The 26,467-nt window shown below is 43.3% G+C and overlaps 21 protein-coding genes and 2 pseudogenes across 21 annotated transcripts; 8 read left to right on the top strand and 15 right to left on the bottom strand. All coding sequences in view use genetic code 6, as the record gives it.

Moving 5' to 3' along the window:
• Positions 1-418: 418 nt before the first annotated feature.
• Positions 419-751, bottom strand: SS50377_22791 (Ferrihemoglobin reductase; the record flags this gene model as incomplete). The annotated part of the gene is made up of 1 exon (XM_067906669.1): positions 419-751. The coding sequence occupies one exon, from the start codon at positions 749-751 to the stop codon at positions 419-421; it is 333 nt and encodes a 110-aa protein (XP_067765937.1).
• Positions 752-961: 210 nt separating this feature from the next.
• SS50377_22790 (26S proteasome non-ATPase regulatory subunit 2) lies at positions 962-1,960 on the bottom strand (annotated as a pseudogene).
• Positions 1,961-2,393: 433 nt separating this feature from the next.
• On the top strand, positions 2,394-4,100 carry SS50377_22789 (Amino acid transporter family protein; the record flags this gene model as incomplete). Its single annotated transcript, XM_067906668.1, has 1 exon — positions 2,394-4,100. One exon carries the CDS (start codon positions 2,394-2,396, stop codon positions 4,098-4,100), a length of 1,707 nt encoding a protein of 568 aa, XP_067765936.1.
• A 19-nt stretch (positions 4,101-4,119) lies between these two features.
• On the bottom strand, positions 4,120-5,037 carry SS50377_22788 (Cyclin A; the record flags this gene model as incomplete). The annotated part of the gene is made up of 1 exon (XM_067906667.1): positions 4,120-5,037. The coding sequence occupies one exon, from the start codon at positions 5,035-5,037 to the stop codon at positions 4,120-4,122; it is 918 nt and encodes a 305-aa protein (XP_067765935.1).
• Positions 5,038-5,128: 91 nt separating this feature from the next.
• On the bottom strand, positions 5,129-5,536 carry SS50377_22787 (uncharacterized protein; the record flags this gene model as incomplete). The annotated part of the gene is made up of 1 exon (XM_067906666.1): positions 5,129-5,536. The coding sequence occupies one exon, from the start codon at positions 5,534-5,536 to the stop codon at positions 5,129-5,131; it is 408 nt and encodes a 135-aa protein (XP_067765934.1).
• Positions 5,537-6,826: 1,290 nt separating this feature from the next.
• Positions 6,827-7,678, bottom strand: SS50377_22786 (Transmembrane domain-containing protein; the record flags this gene model as incomplete). The annotated part of the gene is made up of 1 exon (XM_067906665.1): positions 6,827-7,678. One exon carries the CDS (start codon positions 7,676-7,678, stop codon positions 6,827-6,829), a length of 852 nt encoding a protein of 283 aa, XP_067765933.1.
• A 196-nt stretch (positions 7,679-7,874) lies between these two features.
• SS50377_22785 (putative TPR-like repeat-containing protein) lies at positions 7,875-9,236 on the bottom strand (the record flags this gene model as incomplete). Its single annotated transcript, XM_067906664.1, has 1 exon — positions 7,875-9,236. One exon carries the CDS (start codon positions 9,234-9,236, stop codon positions 7,875-7,877), a length of 1,362 nt encoding a protein of 453 aa, XP_067765932.1.
• Positions 9,237-9,351: 115 nt separating this feature from the next.
• Positions 9,352-10,371, bottom strand: SS50377_22784 (uncharacterized protein; the record flags this gene model as incomplete). Its single annotated transcript, XM_067906663.1, has 1 exon — positions 9,352-10,371. One exon carries the CDS (start codon positions 10,369-10,371, stop codon positions 9,352-9,354), a length of 1,020 nt encoding a protein of 339 aa, XP_067765931.1.
• Positions 10,372-10,618: 247 nt separating this feature from the next.
• SS50377_22783 (Myb-like DNA-binding domain-containing protein) lies at positions 10,619-10,876 on the top strand (the record flags this gene model as incomplete). The annotated part of the gene is made up of 1 exon (XM_067906662.1): positions 10,619-10,876. One exon carries the CDS (start codon positions 10,619-10,621, stop codon positions 10,874-10,876), a length of 258 nt encoding a protein of 85 aa, XP_067765930.1.
• Positions 10,877-12,015: 1,139 nt separating this feature from the next.
• SS50377_22782 (uncharacterized protein) lies at positions 12,016-13,023 on the top strand (the record flags this gene model as incomplete). Its single annotated transcript, XM_067906661.1, has 1 exon — positions 12,016-13,023. The coding sequence occupies one exon, from the start codon at positions 12,016-12,018 to the stop codon at positions 13,021-13,023; it is 1,008 nt and encodes a 335-aa protein (XP_067765929.1).
• A 115-nt stretch (positions 13,024-13,138) lies between these two features.
• SS50377_22781 (putative TPR-like repeat-containing protein) lies at positions 13,139-14,500 on the top strand (the record flags this gene model as incomplete). The annotated part of the gene is made up of 1 exon (XM_067906660.1): positions 13,139-14,500. One exon carries the CDS (start codon positions 13,139-13,141, stop codon positions 14,498-14,500), a length of 1,362 nt encoding a protein of 453 aa, XP_067765928.1.
• A 196-nt stretch (positions 14,501-14,696) lies between these two features.
• SS50377_22780 (uncharacterized protein) lies at positions 14,697-15,629 on the top strand (the record flags this gene model as incomplete). Its single annotated transcript, XM_067906659.1, has 1 exon — positions 14,697-15,629. One exon carries the CDS (start codon positions 14,697-14,699, stop codon positions 15,627-15,629), a length of 933 nt encoding a protein of 310 aa, XP_067765927.1.
• Positions 15,630-15,786: 157 nt separating this feature from the next.
• Positions 15,787-16,821, bottom strand: SS50377_22779 (Solute carrier family protein; the record flags this gene model as incomplete). The annotated part of the gene is made up of 1 exon (XM_067906658.1): positions 15,787-16,821. One exon carries the CDS (start codon positions 16,819-16,821, stop codon positions 15,787-15,789), a length of 1,035 nt encoding a protein of 344 aa, XP_067765926.1.
• A 942-nt stretch (positions 16,822-17,763) lies between these two features.
• Positions 17,764-17,958, bottom strand: SS50377_22778 (uncharacterized protein; the record flags this gene model as incomplete). Its single annotated transcript, XM_067906657.1, has 1 exon — positions 17,764-17,958. One exon carries the CDS (start codon positions 17,956-17,958, stop codon positions 17,764-17,766), a length of 195 nt encoding a protein of 64 aa, XP_067765925.1.
• A 308-nt stretch (positions 17,959-18,266) lies between these two features.
• SS50377_22777 (uncharacterized protein) lies at positions 18,267-18,560 on the bottom strand (the record flags this gene model as incomplete). The annotated part of the gene is made up of 1 exon (XM_067906656.1): positions 18,267-18,560. One exon carries the CDS (start codon positions 18,558-18,560, stop codon positions 18,267-18,269), a length of 294 nt encoding a protein of 97 aa, XP_067765924.1.
• Positions 18,561-18,605: 45 nt separating this feature from the next.
• SS50377_22776 (uncharacterized protein) lies at positions 18,606-19,133 on the top strand (the record flags this gene model as incomplete). Its single annotated transcript, XM_067906655.1, has 1 exon — positions 18,606-19,133. The coding sequence occupies one exon, from the start codon at positions 18,606-18,608 to the stop codon at positions 19,131-19,133; it is 528 nt and encodes a 175-aa protein (XP_067765923.1).
• Positions 19,134-20,095: 962 nt separating this feature from the next.
• SS50377_22775 (uncharacterized protein) lies at positions 20,096-20,548 on the top strand (the record flags this gene model as incomplete). Its single annotated transcript, XM_067906654.1, has 1 exon — positions 20,096-20,548. One exon carries the CDS (start codon positions 20,096-20,098, stop codon positions 20,546-20,548), a length of 453 nt encoding a protein of 150 aa, XP_067765922.1.
• A 1,977-nt stretch (positions 20,549-22,525) lies between these two features.
• On the bottom strand, positions 22,526-23,272 carry SS50377_22774 (Transmembrane domain-containing protein; the record flags this gene model as incomplete). Its single annotated transcript, XM_067906653.1, has 1 exon — positions 22,526-23,272. One exon carries the CDS (start codon positions 23,270-23,272, stop codon positions 22,526-22,528), a length of 747 nt encoding a protein of 248 aa, XP_067765921.1.
• Positions 23,273-23,598: 326 nt separating this feature from the next.
• On the bottom strand, positions 23,599-24,008 carry SS50377_22773 (Hypothetical protein; annotated as a pseudogene).
• Positions 24,009-24,032: 24 nt separating this feature from the next.
• Positions 24,033-24,647, bottom strand: SS50377_22772 (Phosphoglycolate phosphatase; the record flags this gene model as incomplete). Its single annotated transcript, XM_067906652.1, has 1 exon — positions 24,033-24,647. The coding sequence occupies one exon, from the start codon at positions 24,645-24,647 to the stop codon at positions 24,033-24,035; it is 615 nt and encodes a 204-aa protein (XP_067765920.1).
• A 44-nt stretch (positions 24,648-24,691) lies between these two features.
• Positions 24,692-25,204, top strand: SS50377_22771 (uncharacterized protein; the record flags this gene model as incomplete). The annotated part of the gene is made up of 1 exon (XM_067906651.1): positions 24,692-25,204. One exon carries the CDS (start codon positions 24,692-24,694, stop codon positions 25,202-25,204), a length of 513 nt encoding a protein of 170 aa, XP_067765919.1.
• A 33-nt stretch (positions 25,205-25,237) lies between these two features.
• Positions 25,238-25,426, bottom strand: SS50377_22770 (uncharacterized protein; the record flags this gene model as incomplete). The annotated part of the gene is made up of 1 exon (XM_067906650.1): positions 25,238-25,426. The coding sequence occupies one exon, from the start codon at positions 25,424-25,426 to the stop codon at positions 25,238-25,240; it is 189 nt and encodes a 62-aa protein (XP_067765918.1).
• A 53-nt stretch (positions 25,427-25,479) lies between these two features.
• Positions 25,480-26,064, bottom strand: SS50377_22769 (uncharacterized protein; the record flags this gene model as incomplete). The annotated part of the gene is made up of 1 exon (XM_067906649.1): positions 25,480-26,064. The coding sequence occupies one exon, from the start codon at positions 26,062-26,064 to the stop codon at positions 25,480-25,482; it is 585 nt and encodes a 194-aa protein (XP_067765917.1).
• Between the last annotated feature and the right edge of the window lie 403 nt (positions 26,065-26,467).

Genomic DNA, 26,467 nt, shown 5'->3' with positions numbered 1-26,467 from the left:
TTGGTAATTACTACTATTAATAATTTTATACATTGGATTTAGGAATATGAGGAGGGATATGATTTGGGATTTATGGACATACCATAATAGGTTGTATTTATGAATATTATTACATGTTATTCGCATTACTCTATTGATTATAACCATTAGGTGGTTATTATTGGTTAGAATTATATTATTAAGGATAATTAGAATTTGATATATAAGACATTGTTGATATTCGTATTTTTATTAAGTTAGTAGAACTTTTATACTCTGATCTAAATATTATATTAAACAAAACTTATTATTGAGTTTAAGGCTATTTCGCAAGCAGGCCATGGCGCGGGGGAGCGTGGAGTGAGGGGGCGTTCACTAGCTCGCCCGTGGAGGCTGCGGGGAATGCACCGGTTCGCCGTCCGTGGAGTGGGGGAAAATCTCAGAAGGGCCGCTTCGGCGGGGTCTGCGGCGGGCCCTGGAGCACGCCGACGGCGAGGCGTCTGATGAACATCTCGGCGTGGACGAAGGCGTGGGCGGCGGTGGTCGCGGCGGTGATGTCGTAGCCCCAGTCGAAGCAGTCGCCGCCGGGGTGGTAGGCGACGTAGAGGCTGAGGTCGTACACCATGCCACGGTAGCTGACCCAGTGCTGGTCGCGGCGGGCCAGCACGTCGGCGGCGGTGTAGAAGGTGGCGTTGACGACCGCCATGTCGGGCTCCGGGAGCTTCTGCTGCACGCCCATGAACAGGTGGCCGGAGATGCGCCGGGACTCCATTCTTTGTATACTGGGAGTGGTTCGAAAAAAGATACTTGGTAACTAAAAAGTAAGGGGCGGCACCAGCGCACGGCGGCGGGCCACCGGCAGCCGCAGGCGAGTTCCGACATCCCGCGGCCGCGCCCCGAAGTAAGTGCGGAAGGGCGTGGAGCGGAATGGGGTGTGGAGCGTAAACCAGGGGGGGCCGGACGGCAGTGACAGCGCAACAGCTCACCTGTAGAGGTTATCCTCGTCCTCGTCCTGCCCCTGCTGCTCCCCGTCCACGACCACGACCACGCCGCAGTCCTCGTTCAGCCCGACCTTGCCCTCGCTGACGACCCGCAGGCTCTGGCCGACGCTCTTCACGACCGGCGTCTCGTGGAGGGAGAAGCCCACCAGCCTGGCGCCCTTCTCGCTCTGGTAGTCCTCGATCTCCCTCCCCACGCGCGCGCTGACCTTGACGCTGTTCATGTCCGCGTCCACGCAGGTCACGACCTTCGGCTCGAGGCAGCACGCCAGCAGGTAGTACACCATCGTGCACTTGGGCCTCGCCATCACCGACGCGGCGGGGGCGGCGAAGTTGAGCAGGCTCAGCAGCGCCGCGAGGGACTTGGGGTTCTTCAGGTTGATGCACAGGCTGCCCCTCCCGCAGTAGAGCAGGCCGAACGCGATCTGGGCGTTCAGCAGGACGTGCTCGATCACGCCGTCGCTGTAGAACTTGCTCTCCACCGCGTGGCGCAGCACGCCGCAGATCTGGGAGTTCTGGCTGCCGCAGCCCACGATGCCCAGCGCCAGAATCGCGTTCGCCGAGAGCGTCTTGTCGCTGTTGAGGGCCAGCTTCTCCAGGTCCGAGATCGCCAGCTTGTCCGGGTTCGACGCGAAGCCGAGCGCGATCATGAAGGGCACCGCGCGGCGGGCGTGGATGTCGCAGAACTGGAGAATCCGCTGCGCGTACCGGAGCAGGAACTCCGGGTTCTCGCGCAGGGAGATGGCGGAGATGCCGATCGCGAGCACCGTCATCGGGTCGAGGTTGTCCCCGGGCCAGATGAGGCGGTCCGAGGTGGGGAGCATCAGCGGCTGCCCGGACTCGGCGGTCACGGAGGTGATGTCCTCCTTGTTCTTGTTCTTCTTGAACTGCGCGGACTTGTCGTACTTGATGATCTCGATAGCCTCCTCCGCCGCCACGCGGCCCAGCAGCACCGCCGAGAACGCCGACATCGTCTCCTGTAAAAAGTAGTCGGTATTTTTTTGTAATTTATATCAATAATTAATAGTGTTATAAAATAGTCTTATGAATACTCATTATACGTACTTTAATATCTACAAGACTATTATTTTTAGTATTATTTTATATAGGTTTTATATATGTTAATATTTATTTAGTTCAAGATTGTTTTATTTATATTTTTAACTGAGAGAATAAATTAACCTAGAAATTCATAATATCTTATGTCTTATATATTAATTTATTCTCAAGCAGATAAGAAAATTTAGTAACAAATGAGAATCTGTAAATATTGTTATAAAATTACTAATATTTCAGTAGTAAATTATAGAATTTACATTATTTATTTATATAAATTAATTATTAAAAAATCATATTGTGAATCTGAATAAATCTTATATAATATAGAATACTATCTAAATTGTAGTTTATTTGATAATGAACAACAACCCTTAACAAAATGGGTAGTAGTAAATGCATTCTAATACACGCAAAAAGGACAAATAAATGTAATCAACTTCTATTACCTTAATATCTTCAATGATGGGTGTATCATTACTATCAATAGGATTTTTACTCAATAAGTTGGGTGTAGTTCTTGGTGTTTTTATATTCGTTTATACAGTTTTGTCTTTACTAATTTTTATGTACTATTTTATTTCAGGAGCTCATTATACTTCTTCTGGTACATATCGTGAATTGGCTCAAGCCGTATTAGGGAAAAAAGCGGGCTATATATTAGATGCATCATTATATATATCATTTTTAGGTTATCTGACTGGTTATATTGTAGTTGCTGCTAAAAACATAGACATGTTTTTAAAAAGTTTTAATGTCAATTTCAACATTATGTATGTTAAGTTAATAATAGCAGTATGCGTTATATTTCCACTTTCTTGCATAAAATCTCTTAAGTAGTTATCAAAGGTAGCATCTGTAGCAGGATTAGTCATTTTTGTATCTGGGTTTTCATTCATAGTATACTTTTTTGTTTTCTTGAAAAGCAAATCTTTTTGTGGAAATTAATATAAGCTTGAATTCTTCCCATCAACCGCTACTACACCTGTTTACCAATAAATTTTGAATTTTTTCATGTATATTCCTGGCCTTTAAGGATATTTTACTGTACATACTTTGATACCAAACATGCTCAATGAGCTCTAAGGTCCTCCGATTATACGTAAAAAAATTGTTTGGATAGCAGAAGTTATTGCCCTTTGTGTGTCACTAACATTCTATCTAGTTACAGGGTTAATGACATCAGCCATGTTTAATTCTAACATTAAAGATAATATATTTGTAGCTTTCGCAGGCTGTAACTAAACTTATATGAATGTTCTAGCATTCGTTTATGCATTTTCGATTATGATCGCTTATCCTTTAGCGCTTTATCCATTAAAAGTAGCCTTTGCATCCTATTTTCCAAACTTAAATGAAAAGAAGAAGTATCTAGTCCAGATTGGCGTAGCAGTTTTCTATATTGTTTGCACATTATTATTAGCGTTAGTGCTAGAATCGATTGTGTAAATTTTCGGGTTGTTCGGTGCGCTGGCGGGTTATTTCTTCTATTTCTTCATTCCCTTCACAATCATTATCAAGTTACCAGCTATTCGCAGGTAGAATATATCAAGAGATCTCATCGAATCTAACGCGGAATAGCCCATTGATAGCGTATCCGTAGCCCTTATGGCAATGACTGGCGTAGACTTGAACATGGGCCGGGCCAGAGCGCTAAGCAACAAAATTTTTGGCATTGACGAGCGCCCGTATAACGCGCTGGAAACGGTCCCAGTGGGCCGTTCTAGAGCCGTCAGCATTATCGTCGAAGGGGATAACGTCCGCGTCAGAAGCGGTAGCAAGAACCAAAGCTTTGGGAACGATCTGAAGGGCAACGATGCGGATAATATGCAGGACAGCTAGCCAGAGAATGCCCCAGGAGCCACGGAAGTGGTCAACATGCTGGAGCAGGCGGTGCAGGAAATCGACGAGGGCGTCGAGATCGCGCAGCGCCAAGAATTCGATTGCAAATTCAAGGAGATGAAGGATTTCAGCATTTTAGCGAAGTGCCTAATTGTGGTCTACGGGATCATTTGCGTAGAGGCCGTGGTGATGAACGTGATTGACATCATAAATTCGTACCCCTGAGCTGACTAAATTCTACAACTCACTCAAAAATGCAATTTGCGTCGCTCCCGACGACGCTGACGCGGCCCATTTCGGCGCTAGAATAGTACTCGTGCAAGAATCCGCGGACCACCTTTCCCTATCGAAATTTTTCTTTAATATATTATATTTCAGCACATATATCTTAATATTCAACTCCACTCCACTGCTTCAAGTTTACGGTAAATTTTATCCCCTTGAACTTTTCTAACGTCAAACTGGCCCCCGCAGCGGCGATTTTGAGCGGTTTAAAGTGGTAAATCTGACTATCCAAATAGCAAATCGCCAGCAGATACTCATAAAACGCCATGCTGAGCCTGTCGAAGTGGCAGGCCGCGCCGAAGAATTCCGCAAAAGTCCACGCGTTTACGCTCTCCGCACGCCATTCCAGGGCATCCAGAACGGCGTATTCCCACGAAATCAGCTTCTAGAGGCCGGGTTGCTGCGCGCCGAAAAGCACATTCACGACCCGTTTTAGAGTGGAAAATTGGCCAAAATTCGGCTCAAATTTCGAGCAAATCGAGACAACGCAGCACGCGACGGGCGCGAATTTGGCCGCCACGTCGAAATTCGAGTAAATTTTGTGGAAGGTGTCCAAAACCGCGAAGCGGCAGTGAGTGGATAATCGCAGAGCGGTGGCGCATCTGAAGAGTTTGTGGAACTGGTCCTGCGGCAGCACCAGCGTGGGGTAGGAGGGTGGAATCGTCGTTTCGTGTAGTTTCAGCGACTGCAGCGTCTCGTTCGGGTAGGCCATGAGGTGCCCTGGGATGAAATTTGGGGCCGATTCGAGCTCTGCGGCAGAGGGAGGTTTCGAGCACGACAAGGGCGTGAGGGAGAGCAGGTTCACCGTGCTGAGCTCCAATTAGGCTAGGGGGGAGTTGAATTCCCGCTTGACCGTAGAGGGCGGGTTCAGCGACATGATGAAATTTAGAAAGGAATAAATTTTTTACGTATAATGCAATATTATATAATAAAAATGAGAATAAATAGCTTTTAAGTTAGAAAATTTATCAGTCCAAATCTGGTATTTCTGGCGTAATAATTGTGGTGGGATTTTGCGGTTCTGGAGTTTCATTGGGCGAGCTGCTTAGAATAGTGCTGTCTTCTAAAATTGTAAATAATCTTTAATGCTTATCTCCAATTAATATGAAACAGATGCTCGCTCCAGACAAAATGCTATACAATGATGATTACTGTAACTATGGAATGATAATTTCTATCATATAAGAGAGAATTATGATAAAAAGCGATTTACTATGTTCAATAAAAGGTTAGTTAACTATATCAATTTAGGAATCCTGAAGATAATACTTTGTGCTTATATTGAACTCCAGATTTATTGTCTGTCTTAGCTGTTGATTCAACTTGTAGAGTAGATATAATAAATAAATACCTCGAAAAATATTTATTATAATCATTTATAGAATTTAATTAATACCATATAATAAGTTAATATGATAAAAGGTAAATTGTTAATAATTATATAATAAATTAATATCAATTGATTTTGATAATAAAATATTAGTTAATGACCTAATTGATATGCCCTAAATTATTTCTATTTACTCAGTCAGTATTTATTCTTTAGCTATTTTTTAATCACCCTTCTCCAGCGTTAGCTTACTTGTATACCTGATCTCTGTTATTTCCCAGTTTATTAAGAAATAAGTAAAGCGATTTAATTCCATGTTAATTTGCTTGTTTTTTACTCATTACACTTAACAATATTTGTTAATATACCATCCTCAGTTTGATCCCATTTTCGGTTATTACTTAAATTTAATATTTAAGTAAGCTCAAATAAAAGAAAATTATTTGCATCCATTTTTTCTCTGGCTTTAATGATAAATTTATCTATATTTGTTACTTATTAGTATATGATAAACTTTTCTAAAAATAATAATATTAAGGAATAATATGAATTTATTATTAAATTTATTCTGTCACATATTATGGTATTTTAAAAATCTACTAACTTATATATATTATAGAATATATAGAGTTTGTCCTTCAAATAATCAGTAAAAACTTAAATTTAAAACAACAAATTATACATTAATTTACTCATTAGATTTATATTGCCTATTTTAATAATTTTAATATTAGATGTTCATGATTTGTATATATTTATGTGATCTAATATAACAATATAATACGTCTAATTAAAATAAATTAGTTTAGTATTTTAAGTAAAAACTACTTAGTAAGAGTATTAAAAAGTATATTATTATTATTATGTATAATAATTATAATAAATCTAGATACTATTTGATTTATAAGAAGTAAATATTATACATTATAGTATATACTGCTTTTTAATGAAAAAATCTGATATATATAAACTGAAATGCTCTGAAGATACTAAAAAGGTATTCCGTAAGTAGTAAACATAAATTAATAAAATTAAAGATGAAAATATGTAGCTTTAGAATAGTAATCATTATAAACAATAAAAGAGTTTAAATAATACTAAAGATAACATGGAATTATCTTTATCAGGTAGTTACATCAGTGTTTATTCTTAGAAAAATCATTTAAAGTTATGGAATGGTAAACGAGTTTTAAGTTCTAAACCAAAAAATAATCTTTGCTTAGTAAAATCAACTTATCTTTAATGACTACCAATTGAATGATGTGATATTGATAAATTATTTATATATTAGATTTGTAAATAAATTCTCTTAATAAAAAAATCGCATTTATATAAATCATAAAATTTTTAACGCTTAGTAAGATAACTTTAAAATGTTACTTAGTATTACAAGTTTAAATAACAATATTTATAATACCTATTTGATTGATTTATAGAATTAAAAAGTGTCCTATCGACTAATAAAAACCGTAAAGACTATAAGGTAAAAATATAAAATTAAATAGTACGCAGAGCTATTTAATTTGTAGAAGAATTTGCATATAGGCACAATGTCGTAGAAGATGCCGGCCTGCGCGAGCTTCACGACGGACCACACGAGGAAGTAGAACGGCGGGGAGTTGCTCAGGGCGTCGTAGCCCGACTGCGCGCCGTCGAAGAACTTCGAGCTAACGCCATCCAGGACCCGCTCGACCTGCACCAGGAGCGGTGTCGGGATCGTGAGCCGCTGGCTTGTGCAGTTGCGGATCAGGATGAACGTGAGGTACTGTGCCTCTGTGAGGTACTCCTCGGTGCGCAAAAATACCTCGAAGACGCCCGGCAGCGATGGCGCAGCGAAGAGGACCCCGCAGTCGTAGTCGGGGAGCAGGATCATGAGTGAGTCGAACACCATCCGCATGGGCTGCTGCAGAACGATGCTGAGCAGCAGCTCGTTGTAAAACAGCTTCGGGAGCTCGCTCTTGGAGAAGAACTGGAGGAGCTTGAACGCCCACGGGTAGTCGGCCAGCAGCAGGCTGGTGAGCTGCGCCTGCATGGCCGGGGAGTCGTTGATGATGATAGTGGCCTGGTCTGGGCTAAGGCTGCTGATCGCACCCACGAGCCCATCTAGGGTGTCAAAGTGCAGGGCGACGGGCTAGATCGGGAAGTGCTGCGCGAAGGTGTTCAGCTGATGCCTCCTGTAAACTTCCATTTTGGAGTGTGGCGTATTATAATGTGCCTAAGCAAATATCATGCCAGCTAGGCCGGCTAATAGGGCAGTCCTTTGCCGTGCATCTTCTGCTCGCGGTAAATGCTCTCGGAGCTGAACCGGTGTTTTTTGCCGTAGTGCTGCCACGGGAAGCATGATGGGCCCGGCACGAATCGGCTGAGCACAAAAAAAGCAAGCGTCACTTTCTGCCTCTGCCTCTGCCTCTCCTGGGTGGGATTTTGGTCACCTTGGCCACCTCTACCTTGTCGTTGACTGCCACACCTTAGTGCTTAACGACTTTTCTGCTCACCCTTTTCTGCCACTTGGCTGGCATCGGTTTGGCCTCCTTCTTCACAAACACTTTTTCGATGACTACAATGGGGACCTGCTTGACGGCTAGCGCTTTGACGATGGAGCATTCCTGGACATCCGAAAAGTTAACCACGCCGCCAAGGCAGCCGCTTTTGTCTTCCATAAATCTGGCGCAGTCCCCCTTGAAGCCAACGCCGTTCAGGAGCCCCACTAGGTAGTTGCCGGCTGATTGTGGCTGCGCCAGCGAAATATCTACGTAGTTCTTCGACTCTACAAGTTCTCTCCACTCTGTCTCGAAGTACTTCCCGGGATCCTTCTTCTCCCTCTTAACGAGCGAGTTGGACGGGAAATGACTGGATATTATGCAGGATGCTGCCTAACACACCTGGGAGAACACACTTCCCTGAATCTTGCACATAGCGGGTGTGTTGGCACTCAGAACTTGAAAAAGCTCGCGAGTCTAATTAATCTGAAACCTAACCGTGGCATCGCAGTTTTGGGATATGCTCTGCACCAGCTTAAGATTACCCCTGAGCAGGGCCTTGATGTTTTGCAACGCATCCAGCGATGGCGTGGAAAATTAAATTTGGAATATGATCTCAAATATCTAGTAGAGCTGGTTTAGATGGGCCGACTGGTACGGTTTCGGAAGAACGAACGGCTGGTTCTCCAAGTATGCTCTGCTGACGTTCATAACAAAATCAATCTGCTCTCTGTCCTTTTCGGTCTCTTCGCCGTCAAAATTGAGAGAGGCCTTCTCACAGCACTCGATAGCCTTTTGAAACTTCATGTTGCTAAAATAATACAGGGCCTTATTGTATTAGAACTCATAGTTTTTAAACTGGAGCGGGTTTGTGTTCTGCACTCCGCTTCTCGTGCAGCATGCCAGCTAGTTGACGCTCTGTTCATAGTTCTTGGTCGACTGCTGCGACTCCGAAGCCAGCTAGAAGTTTTTGAGGCGGTATGCGATCTACTATTTCAGGACGTCCGCCTTTGGGTGTGCTTCTGTAGACTTGAAGTACCAGTAGGCGTCCTTCTTGAGTGAATAGTCGCAGTATGCGCGCTCAAAGTCTAGCCCCTATTTCGGGGCGACCTCTAACGCCCGCTGAAGAGACTCTATGTCGTAGTTTTTGATATGGCATGCGCACACGAGTCTGCTCTTGATAGGTTCAACGAGGGACGCTGCACCGCTGATGACCTTACCGTACTCCTCGGCCTTGAAGAATTGGATGATTTGTTTGGAGATCATTTTATTGGAGTGGTGTGTAGATTAGCAAAGTATTATATGATTATTGCCTGATAAAGTATATGCTAGAGTCAGCTGCACGATTTCCATCTCGCGGCTTCGCTGCGATCTTTCGAAATCAGAAAATCACCTCAAACAGACAGTAACTACCCTATTGAATATACTTTATCTTTCTCTTGTCTCCAAGACGCTGTTGGTACTGCTTCCCATCAATTTACATCAGGCAAGTCTGCCCCTTCGCTATTGGCTTGGTCGGGGACAGCACCCTCACTTTAATGTCAAGGGCTAAGTTAAACAGAATAATGTCGGTGGACATGAAGCTCACTTTCTGCAGGGTGATGTACCGTAAGATGACAAAGGAACTCTTGTTGGCAAGCACTGCTATCGCGTCGTACACGGTCTTATTATTCCATTCGGCTGTTACAACTTGTACGCTGATGTTCTTCTTGCAGGTTAGGAGTTGCTGCACCACAACCTCTTCTTGTGGGGTAATCGGAACCTTCTTGTCGCCAAGGATATACAGTATGTGTGTTTTCCCTAAGTGGACCTTTTTCTGAGCCTAATAGCAGGCATACTTCGAATCCTTCACGATACTGAAAATCAGTTAGTTCTTATTCATGCTCTGTATATTTCTGATAAGATACTTTTGTTTGAGTACCTTTTCACGTGCTGACAACCACGTTTGGCAAATCTCCAAAGATTTTTGCGGGGGGATCTTGTTGTTGAAAATGCAGATCTTGCCTTTCTTAAACTAATCAGCGAAACATTTCTAAATATCTTCCGGGGTGTCGGCCCACATTTTATTCTTCACCATGTAGCTGAGGCGGTCAGTACTGCAAACTGGAGTTTTCACTACTGAATCGTTTCTATGGCCCAGTAGTTTGTTGCTCACGTTAAAATATCGCGGGAACTCCTGCTTTAGGCACCATGTGAAGTCCAGATTGTACCAAGAAAGTCCGATTTTTTGCATGTTCCAGGCGTGGTTTTCACCGTTGGAGGCCGGACCCGTCACGCAGATTGAAGCCTTGTTCAGCAGCTTGGAGAGGAGCTTGAACAGCTTCGCGAAGCCGGCGCAGACGGTCATGCAGTTAAATTTGTTATTGACAATATTATAATTATCTTCCTGTGCATGGGTCATGATTGATTTTACTATAAGTTTTAAATCTTATTTTTTTGTGATTTAGGAAATTTATTACAGGTGCGCATATTGTATTTAAGTTAGTGTATCGATATTTTTTCTCTAAATACTGACATACTATTGTAATTATAATTAAATGAGATAATTAATTTTTCATATCTGGTAGAATTCCTAAAACAATATTTTTTTTAAAATATTGAAATCTTATTCAAAAACTAACGTTGCGTTTATTCTACGGTATATAAAAATGACAGCACACTAATGGACTTATGTTGAGGAAGAACGCCTTATATCTCAGGTTCATATATATGGTTAAGATTGGAGGAAGATATAGGAAAATGCTTTTCCGCGACTAACCGTACTAAAACTTAAGAATAAATGGTATAAACTACGTAAATAAGATGTAGTTGATATAAGTATTTCTCCTTGCAAGACTCCATCATTAGATAATTTTGAAGAATGTGATTTAAATATGGTACTGCGTTAGCTATTAAGCTTAATATGATGACTGAAGAAATGAAATATCATTAACACCTGAGTATCAAGTATGTATTTTTATGTGAACATAAATATAGAAATATCGGAACTGTAGATAGATTAAGTAAGTTTAAACTATCATTTTAAGCTATAATCTAATCCTATTATTGCTATCTGTTTTTAAAATCAAGAATATTGATACAAAAAAATAAAAATAATGTTGCACTGCTGATAAAACTGTAAGTAATTCATAATATTATTATACTGACTTTATTTATTTCGCTACTAAAAATTAGTATTAATGTTAAAGTATATTTACTATTATTCGTAAGTGTTACTGTAAAGTAGAGATTATACGTATTAGTTTTAATCATTAATTATTTAAATATACTTAAAAAGTGAAATATTACATTTGTATAATATTGAGCATTAATAGGTTATCAATTAGAGTATTGTAACATTACATATAATATTTTTATATTTATTGATTATGTAAAATATTTAGTTATGCTAATATTATATATTGATATAATTAATATAATATTAGACTATATATTATATAAATATTGTGGGATTAAACTATTTATTAATAAAATATTAATGCTATATAAAATATTAGATTTTTGTGTACTCAATCATTATATATTAATAACACTATAATAACATTGTTATTGCATCCTCCCTGGAATGAAAGGAAAAACAGTTGGTGGTGTAAAATAAATTTCAGACTCTAAAAATAACTAAACCAGACCAAAACAGTAGCTCAAATTATATGGATTTGCAAATGATTATTATTATGTTAAATTTAAAAAAGCATAATAAGTATTGGCTACTCGTTCAGTTAATGCGATGATCTAGTTATAATAATCAATAGTGTTACCTGAATCTCTTAAAATTACTATTGACGATTATAAACTTATTCGCAAGTTTATCGCGTATGAAATTCCAGAATTATATATGTGTGATTTTGGTTCATATATAGCTAATCCATATATTACGAAACTTAATTTTAGTTATGATACTAATACTATTTAATTATAAAATACTCTTATTTATAATGTAACTAAGTTAATTTAAAGTACTACTTCGAGTCGTAACACGTTGGCTTAAAAATATTTAGTTTGGATCACGAAACATTCACGATACGGCAACATTGCTGAAACGAATATGAAGCACAGCCAGTTCAGCCCGCTGGGTCCATTTAACGGGGTGGCCGTCTGCGCCGGCTTCGCGAAGCTGTTCAAGCTCCTCTCCAAGCTGCTGAACAAGGCTTCAATCTGCGTGACGGGTCCGGCCTCCAACGGTGAAAACCACGCCTGGAACATGCAAAAAATCGGACTTTCTTGGTACAATCTGGACTTCACATGGTGCCTAAAGCAGGAGTTCCCGCGATATTTTAACGTGAGCAACAAACTACTGGGCCATAGAAACGATTCAGTAGTGAAAACTCCAGTTTGCAGTACTGACCGCCTCAGCTACATGGTGAAGAATAAAATGTGGGCCGACACCCCGGAAGATATTTAGAAATGTTTCGCTGATTAGTTTAAGAAAGGCAAGATCTGCATTTTCAACAACAAGATCCCCCCGCAAAAATCTTTGGAGATTTGCCAAACGTGGTTGTCAGCACGTGAAAAGGTACTCAAACAAAAGTATCTTATCAGAAATATACAGAGCATGAATAAGAACTAACTGATTTTCAGTATCGTGAAGGATTCGAAGTATGCCTGCTATTAGGCTCAGAAAAAGGTCCACTTAGGGAAAACACACATACTGTATATCCTTGGCGACAAGAAGGTTCCGATTACCCCACAAGAAGAGGTTGTGGTGCAGCAACTCCTAACCTGCAAGAAGAACATCAGCGTACAAGTTGTAACAGCCGAATGGAATAATAAGACCGTGTACGACGCGATAGCAGTGCTTGCCAACAAGAGTTCCTTTGTCATCTTACGGTACATCACCCTGCAGAAAGTGAGCTTCATGTCCACCGACATTATTCTGTTTAACTTAGCCCTTGACATTAAAGTGAGGGTGCTGTCCCCGACCAAGCCAATAGCGAAGGGGCAGACTTGCCTGATGTAAATTGATGGGAAGCAGTACCAACAGCGTCTTGGAGACAAGAGAAAGATAAAGTATATTCAATAGGGTAGTTACTGTCTGTTTGAGGTGATTTTCTGATTTCGAAAGATCGCAGCGAAGCCGCGAGATGGAAATCGTGCAGCTGACTCTAGCATATACTTTATCAGGCAATAATCATATAATACTTTGCTAATCTACACACCACTCCAATAAAATGATCTCCAAACAAATCATCCAATTCTTCAAGGCCGAGGAGTACGGTAAGGTCATCAGCGGTGCAGCGTCCCTCGTTGAACCTATCAAGAGCAGACTCGTGTGCGCATGCCATATCAAAAACTACGACATAGAGTCTCTTCAGCGGGCGTTAGAGGTCGCCCCGAAATAGGGGCTAGACTTTGAGCGCGCATACTGCGACTATTCACTCAAGAAGGACGCCTACTGGTACTTCAAGTCTACAGAAGCACACCCAAAGGCGGACGTCCTGAAATAGTAGATCGCATACCGCCTCAAAAACTTCTAGCTGGCTTCGGAGTCGCAGCAGTCGACCAAGAACTATGAACAGAGCGTCAACTAGCTGGCATGCTGCACGAGAAGCGGAGTGCAGAACACAAACCCGCTCCAGTTTAAAAACTATGAGTTCTAATACAATAAGGCCCTGTATTATTTTAGCAACATGAAGTTTCAAAAGGCTATCGAGTGCTGTGAGAAGGCCTCTCTCAATTTTGACGGCGAAGAGACCGAAAAGGACAGAGAGCAGATTGATTTTGTTATGAACGTCAGCAGAGCATACTTGGAGAACCAGCCGTTCGTTCTTCCGAAACCGTACCAGTCGGCCCATCTAAACCAGCTCTACTAGATATTTGAGATCATATTCCAAATTTAATTTTCCACGCCATCGCTGGATGCGTTGCAAAACATCAAGGCCCTGATCAGGGGTAATCTTAAGCTGGTGCAGAGCATATCCCAAAACTGCGATGCCACGGTTAGGTTTCAGATTAATTAGACTCGCGAGCTTTTTCAAGTTCTGAGTGCCAACACACCCGCTATGTGCAAGATTCAGGGAAGTGTGTTCTCCCAGGTGTGTTAGGCAGCATCCTGCATAATATCCAGTCATTTCCCGTCCAACTCGCTCGTTAAGAGGGAGAAGAAGGATCCCGGGAAGTACTTCGAGACAGAGTGGAGAGAACTTGTAGAGTCGAAGAACTACGTAGATATTTCGCTGGCGCAGCCACAATCAGCCGGCAACTACCTAGTGGGGCTCCTGAACGGCGTTGGCTTCAAGGGGGACTGCGCCAGATTTATGGAAGACAAAAGCGGCTGCCTTGGCGGCGTGGTTAACTTTTCGGATGTCCAGGAATGCTCCATCGTCAAAGCGCTAGCCGTCAAGCAGGCCCCCATTGTAGTCATCGAAAAAGTGTTTGTGAAGAAGGAGGCCAAACCGATGCCAGCCAAGTGGCAGAAAAGGGTGAGCAGAAAAGTCGTTAAGCACTAAGGTGTGGCAGTCAACGACAAGGTAGAGGTGGCCAAGGTGACCAAAATCCCACCCAGGAGAGGCAGAGGCAGAGGCAGAAAGTGACGCTTGCTTTTTTTGTGCTCAGCCGATTCGTGCCGGGCCCATCATGCTTCCCGTGGCAGCACTACGGCAAAAAACACCGGTTCAGCTCCGAGAGCATTTACCGCGAGCAGAAGATGCACGGCAAAGGACTGCCCTATTAGCCGGCCTAGCTGGCATGATATTTGCTTAGGCACATTATAATACGCCACACTCCAAAATGGAAGTTTACAGGAGGCATCAGCTGAACACCTTCGCGCAGCACTTCCCGATCTAGCCCGTCGCCCTGCACTTTGACACCCTAGATGGGCTCGTGGGTGCGATCAGCAGCCTTAGCCCAGACCAGGCCACTATCATCATCAACGACTCCCCGGCCATGCAGGCGCAGCTCACCAGCCTGCTGCTGGCCGACTACCCGTGGGCGTTCAAGCTCCTCCAGTTCTTCTCCAAGAGCGAGCTCCCGAAGCTGTTTTACAACGAGCTGCTGCTCAGCATCGTTCTGCAGCAGCCCATGCGGATGGTGTTCGACTCACTCATGATCCTGCTCCCCGACTACGACTGCGGGGTCCTCTTCGCTGCGCCATCGCTGCCGGGCGTCTTCGAGGTATTTTTGCGCACCGAGGAGTACCTCACAGAGGCACAGTACCTCACGTTCATCCTGATCCGCAACTGCACAAGCCAGCGGCTCACGATCCCGACACCGCTCCTGGTGCAGGTCGAGCGGGTCCTGGATGGCGTTAGCTCGAAGTTCTTCGACGGCGCGCAGTCGGGCTACGACGCCCTGAGCAACTCCCCGCCGTTCTACTTCCTCGTGTGGTCCGTCGTGAAGCTCGCGCAGGCCGGCATCTTCTACGACATTGTGCCTATATGCATGAATTTTGAGAGCTGTAGAATCGTGCGGGAAACCGTCCACCTATACCTACCGAACTGCATCAGTTACGCCCCGTAGGCCCTGGGATGCTTCCTCAGCAATTCCGGACGCTCCTACCTGGCTCTCGATGGCTAGTACCTGCGGAATCTGTACAGCGTCCTGCAGCACTGCGATAGTCAGGACCTGGCCTACCTCGCGCACGACGACGAATTTCTAGCAGATTTTGCCCAGTACGAGGGGACCGAGCTGCACGATTTGATCTAAATCCTTCTCTGCGAGTGACCGAACCATTATCATTATCATTATCATTATCATTATCATTATCATTATCATTATCATTATCATTATCATTATCATTATCATTATCATTATCATTATCATTATCATTATCATTATCATTATCATTACCCCTCCCATTTAAACGTCCTGGACCGTAAATTCAGACCTCACTCGCACCGACCTGCAGCGGCGTCCCTGCGACTCCAGAATCGACTCCCGACTCGCCTCTCGACTCAGCATTTTAAATATTTTTAGCATTTTCAGTATTTTCAGTATTTTCATCATTTTCACCCCTTTAAATATTATAAACATTTTCACCCCTTTCACCCGCCCTCCGATTCCTGCGGTCGTTAACGAACACAAACGCCGCAACGGACGCAATCAGCCCGGCGCCGAGCAGCACCTGCCACCAGACGAATTTTCTGCCGAAAATGAGAATCGCGAGCGGGAACGTGAAAACGTTCGAGCCGAGCAGCGCGAGGCTCAGGACGACGCCGCCGGCGCGTTGGATCAGCGCGACCGCCAGCCAGTACCACGCGAAGAGCCCCACGCCCCAGGCGACCTGGATGAGCACTATCTGCCAGCCGAAGAGGCGGTAAAGCGGCATTTCGACGGCCAGCGAGGCGGCGAAGTTGAGCGCGAAGCCGGAAATGCCAATTTGGGAAAGGAACTGCGCGATCGTCACGCCGGCCGAAAAGCGCTCGTTTATCGCCGTGCCGAAGCCGTACGTGACGCCGGAGAGGCAGGCCAGCACGCTGCCGAGCCAGTTCGTGCCAGAAAAATCGGAGCCCGCGAAGCCGGCGGCGAACCCCACGGTCAGGACTAGCAGAATGACCTCTAAAACGCTGTATCTGTACTTGTTGAGCAAAAACGAAAAAAGCATCGAAAAAGGAGTGGAAACGGAAAGGAGAAGCGTCGCGGAGGCTGGTGCGGTGAACTTGTACGAGTAGGTAATCAAAATTCCGCCCAGGGCGTCTACGAGGCCGCAAACGAGGCGGGTCCACAATTTCGTCCAATTCCAGTTTTTGGGGTGAAGGAGCATTAGAATGCAGCAAAAGTAGTAGATGTAATTGCAGAAAAATGGGGCATATTCGCCGTAGATGTAGCTTGCATTGATTAGATTAACTAGTAGGGCGTTGAGGAGGGATACGCTGAGGGTGAGAATAGTTATAATGACAATTTTTGATAGCTTCATTTTTAAATTATTTTAAATATATACTATAATATAAAATAATAATGTGATAATATTTTTAATATCTTTAACAGATTTGGAAAATCTGGCTAAGTAAAGTTTATGAGCACGCTGATGCAAAAATATTGAAATAATACTATTTAAGATATTTTTAAATCTTTCACATTCTTGCCATAACATATTTTACTAAGTTGCATCTCATGGTAAAAATAAGATGTAATATCTAAGGAATTATTGCAGAATCATACTGATATTTACAACTCTGGTTGCTGCTAGGAGCATAGAAAATATAACAATTAATGTTATTAGTTTTATTATCCAATGAGCATACATACTAGTAAATTATTATAGAGGGTGTATTCGACCTAAATAGCATTCACTTGGAATTATCATGTACCGATTAAGGTATATTGTCTACAATATTCTTAGAGACCCAAGTCATACTCAAGCTACGATTTCCTTAGATGCTAATATTAGACTTAATAAAAATTTACTGCTTATGGGTATTTAAAATAGTAGAATTTTGCAAAAGTACAAATAAAAATGAGTGATACTTGATAATACAGAGTATTTTATTAAACTTAGCTATTATAGCAGACAAACGCAACAAATAATATTGCAGCGGAATGTACTATTATCTTAATCGTAAATAATGATCTTAATTACTTTGAGTTCATTCCTATCAAAGTGTTTTCCCATTCCCCATGATGATTAGTTACAGCCGCCCCAGACTCAATACTGAGGACGCAAAGGTTTGACTGACGCTTTCAAGTATTTATATTTCTTTATCCTGCGGGTACTCGTTACTTATTATACGGTCGCTGCCGTGCTTATCGGGCACCGTAGGCGGGCTCGCCATAGGGCTGCTGCGCTACACCAGAGCGGGCTGTCCCCTCCGCTGCTCCAGAGGGCGCGAAGGCCTGCCCACAGTGATCCACGTCATACTCACTAGTCCCCAGGGTCGTCTGGTGCCAGCGAGCTCTCGCAGATACCGTCCAGCAGGCAGAACTCCTTGACCTCGTCCAGGCTGAACTCGCGCACGCACAGGTTGTCCAGGCTCATCAGCCGGCTGGCGAAGGCGCACCGGATGGGCTCCTTGGGCCGGGGCTTGAAGCTGCCATGCCTCAGGTGCAGCGGCATTTTCCTTGGCGATGTGCTGGCGAAGGGGTATCAATATAAGGCGAGCCGCTCAAGAATGGAAAGGGCATTTGCGCGAGTGCAGATGAGTTAGCAAGGAAACCAGTTTCTACGTTTTCCATACCTCATATTAGGCCATTGTGACGCCAGTTCCCAAACAAAGCGGAAAGTCCAAAGTATACAGTGCGTATTCCCGCGTAATACGGCTATCTAGAAAGGGGCTGGGCAATGCTGCGCCGCGCAGGGTCCGTCCTCTGCCGCTGGCCGTCGGTCCTGCTGCCTCCGGCCCGCTGAGCCACCCTGCCGCGGAGTCACACCAGCACCCGCACCACCTTGAAGCCCTCGGGCCCCAGGCCGCAGCCCCGCAGGTCGAGCACCTCCAGGCCCTCCACCAGGCCGGTGTCGGCGGACCGCAGTCCCCTGCAGTCGGCCAGCTTCAGGACCCGGAGGACCAGCGGCGCCGTGGCGCTCAGCCGCACGAGCCGCGAGCCCGTGAAGTCCGCACCGTCGAACGGCACCCTGACGCTCGCGAGGTCGAACTGCAGCACGCTGGCGCCCCGGAAGTCGAGGATGGCCAGACCGTTGAAGTTGCGGTAGAACTTCATTCCGGGGGCATGCCTTATAATACAATATCCGGCCCCTCTACGCAAATGGCGAACGACGCGCAGAAGAAGATCGTCCAGCAGAACGCGGCCACCGTGGGGAAGCTGCGCAGCGCGATCGCGGCCGTCTTCGCCTTCCACCTGGCCCTCTCCTACGGCCTGCGGGCCCGCTCCGTGCGGCTCCCGCGCGTCTGCTGCTCCTGCCTGGCCATGGGGCCCGTCTGCGCGATCTACCGCGCCCTGGCCCGCTTCGCGCAGCCCAGCATGGACGGCACGCAGACGCTGCGCAACAACTCGCCCATCACCCAGGGCCACCTCTTCTCGGCCCTCTTCGACGTGGTCTACGTGCTGCTGTTCTGCCTCGTGCTGCTCAGCTTCAGCGACGGGATGCGCTGGAGCTTCCTCCTCCTGCCGCTGGGCGCCGTGGCGGTCCTCTGGGTCAAGGTCGCCCGGCCCTGGCTGTTCCAGTCCCGCTTCGACGACGAGGGCGAGCGGCAGAAGCAGCTGGAGATGGACCAGGCATACGCGAAGGCCAGGGAGCGCGCCGAGCGCGGCAGGAGGAAGTACAAGTTCTGAGCTCACTCTTTTTCGTTTGTAGTGTATCCACAGATCCAGACTTTCTGCAAAAGCATTCACAAGCTAAAATCAGCAATCCAGCCACAATTCCAGATACCCCCGTTATACTATACACTAGCGTATTACTATATATTCTTGTCTGATCGAAAAACTAAATCACGGGAATTATGACTTGATCATATTATACAATACAATAAAGCCTCTTGCTCGTAATTAGAGATGAAACTTTCTGTGCAGTGGCTCGGTCCACAGAATCTTCAAATGCGATAGAATAGTTTTGCACTGAAAAAATATCTCGTCGACTGAGCACTAGGAATGGTTCAGGCAAGATATCTGTTATTAAACCATTTTTAACCGTTTTTTCAAAAAATGATACTTAGATTAGATATCTGGATTATACTTGGAGTGTACATCCTATAATATAAATCGGCGCATTGCCTATTTAAATTGATCCTTCGACGGCATTGCTTTCGAACTAAACAGTCAGCTAAGTGTATTCATAACACGACTGATATCTTCTTGGATTTAATATTATGAAATCAAGCGCGCCGTTGTCTCTATATACGAGGACTGTGACTGAAACAAGAAGAGTCTCCTCCTTTCCTAGAAAGGATAGTAATTCAATGCAAGTGGGGTCTTCAACCTATTTGCACTCTACTGATAATGTGGTAGTTTCTTAGCGGAATTCCGACTGGTTATTTTAGTACGTCCATGTGACGCCTTCACCTGCAATTTCAGAATTTGTAATCCCAACAATAACTTCCGTTAAATTTGATGAAAACACACATTTGTTAGTAGGCGTAAAGTATAGGATTATAAGTTCTCCGTTAATTTGGTAAGAGGAGTCTGAGTAGCAATTAACAAGATTGGTATCAAAAATGTTATCTATTGAAGTTGTGAATGTAAGATAATCTGTATCAGGATTGTTTAGTTAGAAATAAAGATTGAATTGAAGGTCCACTATGGCGTTGTAAATAATATTATTTACCATCTAGTCGCACTCACTTACGTTGGGAAAATTATTGCAGTTGAACACCACTTCGATAGGTGAAGATTCAGTGAGGGAGGAAAACTGCACGCCAACCTAAAATATAAGGGACTAATCGAATACTACCAACTCAGCTAACACAGTTTCATTTAACTACTCCGGTGCGAGCCCAGAGGGTTTCTTGCCAAACTGTGTAATCGAGTAATTACACCCATTTTGCTTGGCTGATATCGTAAAGACGTTGGCTGCTAGAGACGCCTTAACGTCAACTAGGCAATCATTCGCGTTGAAGCTTAGCACCGAGAAGTAGGCCAGGGTCTGCTTCACCTCGGCGTCCATGTCCAGGAAGGTGATCTTGAAGTTCGACTGGGTGGTGAGAAGCCCGGCCTCTTTTTCCGCATCGGTCTCAAAGGGAATATTGATCTGAATGTTCTGCTGATGGCGATACTCAAAATTCTCGGAAAAGGATTCCTGGGCGTTGGCCAGTTCCACTGATGCTCTGGTGAGTCTGCCGTCGAGCTTCTGACAGATTTCGAAGGCGCTCGATGTGGACTCCGGGAGGTACGTGGCCCGCAATATGCCCATCCCGGTAATCGGGTTGTACACGAAGGTGGCGTTGGGTAAATAGCAGCTGACAGCGAGCAGACTTAGCATTTATAAAATTATTTATTTAATTTATGGTATTTAATGCCAATAATTTTAAAACTGATGTTGTAAAATATTTCCTTTCTCTAGCAGTTTATTTAAAATAATATCATAATTTTTTAGTGGGATCTATATGAAGTCAATATTCATCATTAATACTTTATTATTAACAGTAAAAACTATGACCAATATAGTTATATTATATAATTTTAACTGGTATTTTTTCTATTTTGTATTATAAAGCCGTACTCACATGTAATTTAACAAAAGAGTACAATTTAGTTATAATGGGAATAAGTATTTTTTATCTTAATAAATACTAGTTATTATTGGTGTTGTAATATTCTCATTTGTAGGGATAGTTTAAATGAAGAAAATACTATTTAGCCTTTTACATCTTATTGATATGATTAATATTTTCTATTCAAAATTTGTATCCTTTCATATTTACTATTCTTCATGATAATTTATATTAATTATAAAAGTTCATGAAGTTATTATGGTTGACTAATATTTTTAATGAAAATATGTAATAATTATAATAAATTCCATTTTATTATTATTTGTGTTTTATCTTTATTTAAATGTCTGTCTTTATATTTATGGCTCTATTTTTTTAATAATAAAGAATCCATATACGTTATGATCATACTTATTATCTTAACTCTATTTATAAAATAATAATCATTATTGCTCCTTTAACAAAATGATACTATCTAATAAAACTTAATAATTAAACAAACAAATCTAATGTAAGTTTAGTCAGAAATAAAAATTTATGAAATATTTATATAGTTACATTATACACGAAATTTAGGGATAAATTCATTATCTTAGAATTTATTATAACCAATTAGAAAATATATAAAGTAGCTTTTATATCTTAGTTTGAATATTCACTCTTTAATAATTCTTAAAGGTCTTAAAAGTGTCATGTCAATCTAAATAAATATCAACCATATTAACATATTATTATATACCTTATAAAATAAGAAACCAACTTAAATAATATAATTATTTATACTCAAAATTTTCATAAAATCTAATTAATTTTCGGCATATTGATACTTTCTAACATTAAATATTTTAAATTATTTGAGTTTAGAAGAATGGGTTTATTATTACAGAGTTAAAAAAAGTATAAATTATCCTACATTTATAATTAAAACTAAACAATCTTAATCAAATATATGTCTATTTATCAATGGTAAACTATCATCAAAATCTGGTAAGAAAAATAAATACATGTATAAATATATTAATCATTTTATTTATATACTTTAGTAATACTAAAATAAAACTTTAATTAGTACTTAGACAATATTTAGTATGATAAACTCAACAGAATCATTTTTTACCATCTTGTAATATTTTAAAATAGTTTATTTGTAAATGGTGATATATACTATCATAGTTTTTATATCTATATTTTGAATAAATTTATTTAACAAATTAAAGGTATTCCAATAATTCAATTTGTTCTCAACGTTAATAAAAAACATCTGAAATCTATAATTATTATTGGTTTCTTCAGTGCACTACGTTTTATTATACACCATATCTTCTTATTTGATCATTATTGTATCATGAACAAGTATTTTCAAGTCTTTTAATCTTTATAAAATATATCGATGAATTTACTAAACCCAAACCCAAGTCCAGTTTAGCAATTCTATCACCAGGATATGCAAAATTTAACCCTTTTACATAAAAAAACATAAAAATTACGAAAATAACTCAAAATATATAAAATTTTCCATCAATTACCCTCATTTTCCGTGTCTTCTTGTTCCTTAGCCTTAGCGTCCGCGTCATCTTTAACATTCAAAGCCAGTTGTTACTTGGCCTCTCTAACTTCCTTCTATTTGGCTTCTTTGGCAGCTCTAACCTCTTTCTATTTAGCTTCTTTAGTTTCCTTCGCTTCCTTCGCTAGCCTTGTTTTCTCATCTTTAGAAGCCTACTTTTACTTCAGCTTCTCTTCCATCGCCTTCTGTTTATCATCCTGCTCCAAACTTGCGTCAACGACGTCAACTTTTGCCGTAGAATTCATATTGCCTTCTTCGCCAGTTTCGACGTCGGCACATGCTTTGGGAGCAGAAATAGAGCTTATAGCGGTCTGTTTGACCATATTAACGACCGTTTGGACCTCTGATTTTCGTAAGAATATTTAAATGATACAAACAATCCAAACTACTGTCGTAATGACGTCGGAATAGCACGAAATCGGCACGGCGATGGCGTTGGTGCAAAATCCGGATAGGGAGCTGAATTCCAGCAGTGCGATGATCATGAGCAAAAATGCGCAGCAAATGCCGTTAACGAGAAACAGAAAATAAGGGTGAATTTTAGTAACAAGAGGAATTAGCATAATAATGATATCTAATAAAATTAGGAAAATATGCTTAAAGTCATTGGCTGCATCCGAATTTAACTTAAAAATTGAGCAAATTGAAAGAAGGATGGCGAGAACCATATTAACAATTGTCCAGATAAAACCCTAATCCATTTAGTGGAATTGAAATTTAGAATAATATATAATATATATTTATATTAAAATTAATATTTTTCAGAATAATAAAAATAAACTTTTGAAAAGTAAAAACAATATCATTTTAGTTAGTTTTTGCGAAACAATCGATTTAAATAATACTTTCTAAAACAATATAATATCAGTAAATATAGACTAATGTATAACAAGGTTTATTTATGGTTAATACTATTATGGCAATTACGTTGGCATACTTATATTTTAACAGCTTTAGTTTGTTTCTAAGTTAATTCTAATTTAAAATTGTAAAATTCTATATTTAGGAGATCTGCATGCAACGGGTAGAGACGTGGCGGCGAAAGCGCTCGGGTTGTGTATAATATGTGATAGAAACACCCATCAGTTACAACCCCGCTTCCAGAATATACTGGTTTGCTTCTCCGCCCGGTCGGGAAGTTTGCCCGACTAGGTGCCATGAGTGCCCGCCAGGTGTGCGCCTCGCAGGTCCGAGCGTGCTAGCCCTCCCTGAATTTGGCGTCGCTCGATTTAGATAACTGCATTATTATATGTACCACCGCCCGCATTCCCCGCTCCGTCCCGCTCCCTCAAGGACCTAGAGTTGACGTGCCGCACCAGCAGCGGCCTCGCGTTATATGGATCCGACATGCTGGGCCTCCAACCGCGTTCTGCGGCTGGGCCCTCTGCTCTGGCCTCGGCCCTAGCGACAGTCCCCAAATATCTATTCCGCTGCCATGGCAGCCTATATTCATTATTAGTATCACTCCTCTTCGCCCAGGAGCCGTTCCACCGCCTCCCTGATTTCCGCCACGGAGTCCACGATAATCGTCGCTCCCACCAGCTCGGCGCGCGTCCTGAAACCGTAGGTGACCGCCACTACTGGGATGCCGGCCGCGATGGCCGTCTGCACGTCCACCTCGCTGTCCCCCACGAGAACGGCCCGCTGTTCGCACGCTAGGATGGCGGGATTGGGCTTTGGTTGGAAGGCCCCGACGCCCCTGACCTCGTCGAAGTACTGCGCCAGCCCGAGCTTGACCACTAGTTGCTGCAGGGTGTCCTCCGGCTTGTTCGAGGCCACCACGAGCCGGTTCCTTCCAGCCGCCCGCAGCGCGTCTAACAGCTCGACGACCCCAGGGAAGAGGGCCGGGGTAGCTGCGTGCAGCTCGGCTAGGTAGTGCGCAAGCAGCTGCTCCTACACAGCGGCGGGGGCCGTGCGCTCCACCAGGGCCTTCGCGCCCCAGCCAACGCAGCGGCACACCTCGGCATCAGGGAGCGGGTCCAGGCCGAATACGAGTCTCGAAGCGTTGAGTGCGGTGGCGATGGATGCCAGGGAGTCCACCAGGGTTCCGTCCAGGTCGAAGAAGATCGTCTGCATTTTGGAGATGTCTCTAGAGGTGCGGACACATATTAAAAGCCAAAATGCCATTCCCCACGAAATACGTACCCGACCACGCAGTACACTTCATGCAGTATCGCCTCCGCACGGGGCCGGCACGGCAATAGAGCCTGGTTCAGGGGTTCAGGTCTGCGCAGCAGCAGGCAGCGGTGACCTAGTTTTAGCGCCGGGTCCAGCACTGTACGGAGCCTTGTCGCTACACAGTCCCCAAAGGGAGGGATGTGATCAAGGCTGAGGACAGTGAGGCCTTCTTCTTCACCCACGGCGGATTCTCACCTCCGCAGGCCCGCCCCACCCGGTTCATCACCGGTAGGCAGAAAGCCTAGTTCCGGCAGATAGGGATGGACACCATCCTGCCATGCGCACCACCAGAGAAAGATCTACGGGGAATTAGCAGCTGCCACCTTTCGGTCGAGACACTGGTCGCCCAGATCACCTATATCGTATCCCAGAGGAGGCAGCTGGAGCGGGCCGAGCAGGAACTGAAGACGGGTCGAGCTGTGCGAGAGAGGCGAAGCCTGATGTTCAGGAAGTGATGAGGCTGCCATACTCGCGGATACTGCACTCACTCAGAACACGATGTCGCTCGTGGACGCGCTGTCACAAATCTGATCCACGAGGCACGTCTTGCTGATCTGCTTCATGGTGAAGTCCCGCACGCATAAATTGTCCAGATCGGCAACCTTCTCGATGAAGCAGCACCGTGGCGACGCGAGCATCTTGGGCACGAAACTGTTTATCCGGAGGTGGAGCGGCATTTTTGGAATATGGGTTGCAACGTATTGTGGACCGATACCGGAGTTTCTGGATTTCATTGCCGGAAGTATAATGCGTTTATGCTAAATAAATCGGTTTCTGCAGATGCCAGTGCCGCAAATTTAGACAGTCTGTATCTCTGGTGTTACTGGTCATAAACATCAAATTGGCGACGCGCTAAGCACCGCTGCCTTGCTAATGGGTAGGACACACGTGAGAATGTAGCAGCTCCCGCCGCTGCCTGGAGGCTAAATTCTGGTGCGTCTGTCCCGCCAAGGTCCCATGGAGACCTTACCCATGTGCATGCCAATGCGTGAAGCTGGCTAGCCGAGCTATTCTCCAGATCCCTGCATCCCTCCAGGACGCCAGCAGCGTCCGCTCCACTCCCGCAAATGGGCGCCCCGCAGTCCCGCCACCAGCCGCTGAGCGTCTTCATCGAGAACCCCGAGGTACAGCCGGAGGCACCAGTGCCGACGGGCCTGATCCCCACGGGTACGGACCAGGGCGGCTGCCAGGTTATCGGCCAGCGCCAGTTCTACACCAGCCCCTACTACCGCCGGTCCGGGCGCAGGTACATGTGAGCGAGTCCTTCATTTCTGGGCTGCCAACGTTTCCGCCATGGCAGGATGCTAAATGGCATGGTTTTCGTTGAGATAGACTATTTTATAAAATTATTTTATAGAATATAATAATGTTATTGAAATTCTTACTATGATTTTATCAGAATTATCAAGAATATATTAACTATGTTTGAAGAATCTTATTAAATTATTAAGACATATTTATTTTGTATACTTTAAATGCATAATTATTATTATATGAATATTATATTTTTAATTTAAAATGCTTGAAAAAGAAATTATTGTTGAAACCTCGGGTTATAAGATTAAATAACAATTTTCTATTGATATAGCAGTAGATCCTATATTATTTGATTCCACAAACTAGTGAATTATATCTTTGGTATTTTTAATATTAGTATTTATGAAAGATATTTAGTTATGTGTTTTAATAGAACTGAAGGCGACACAACACCTATGTTT

This window comes from Spironucleus salmonicida, chromosome 3 (assembly GCF_000497125.1).
Source record: "Spironucleus salmonicida strain ATCC 50377 chromosome 3, whole genome shotgun sequence".
NCBI lineage: Eukaryota > Fornicata > Diplomonadida > Hexamitidae > Spironucleus > Spironucleus salmonicida.
This window is presented reverse-complemented; position numbering and strand designations above follow the sequence as displayed.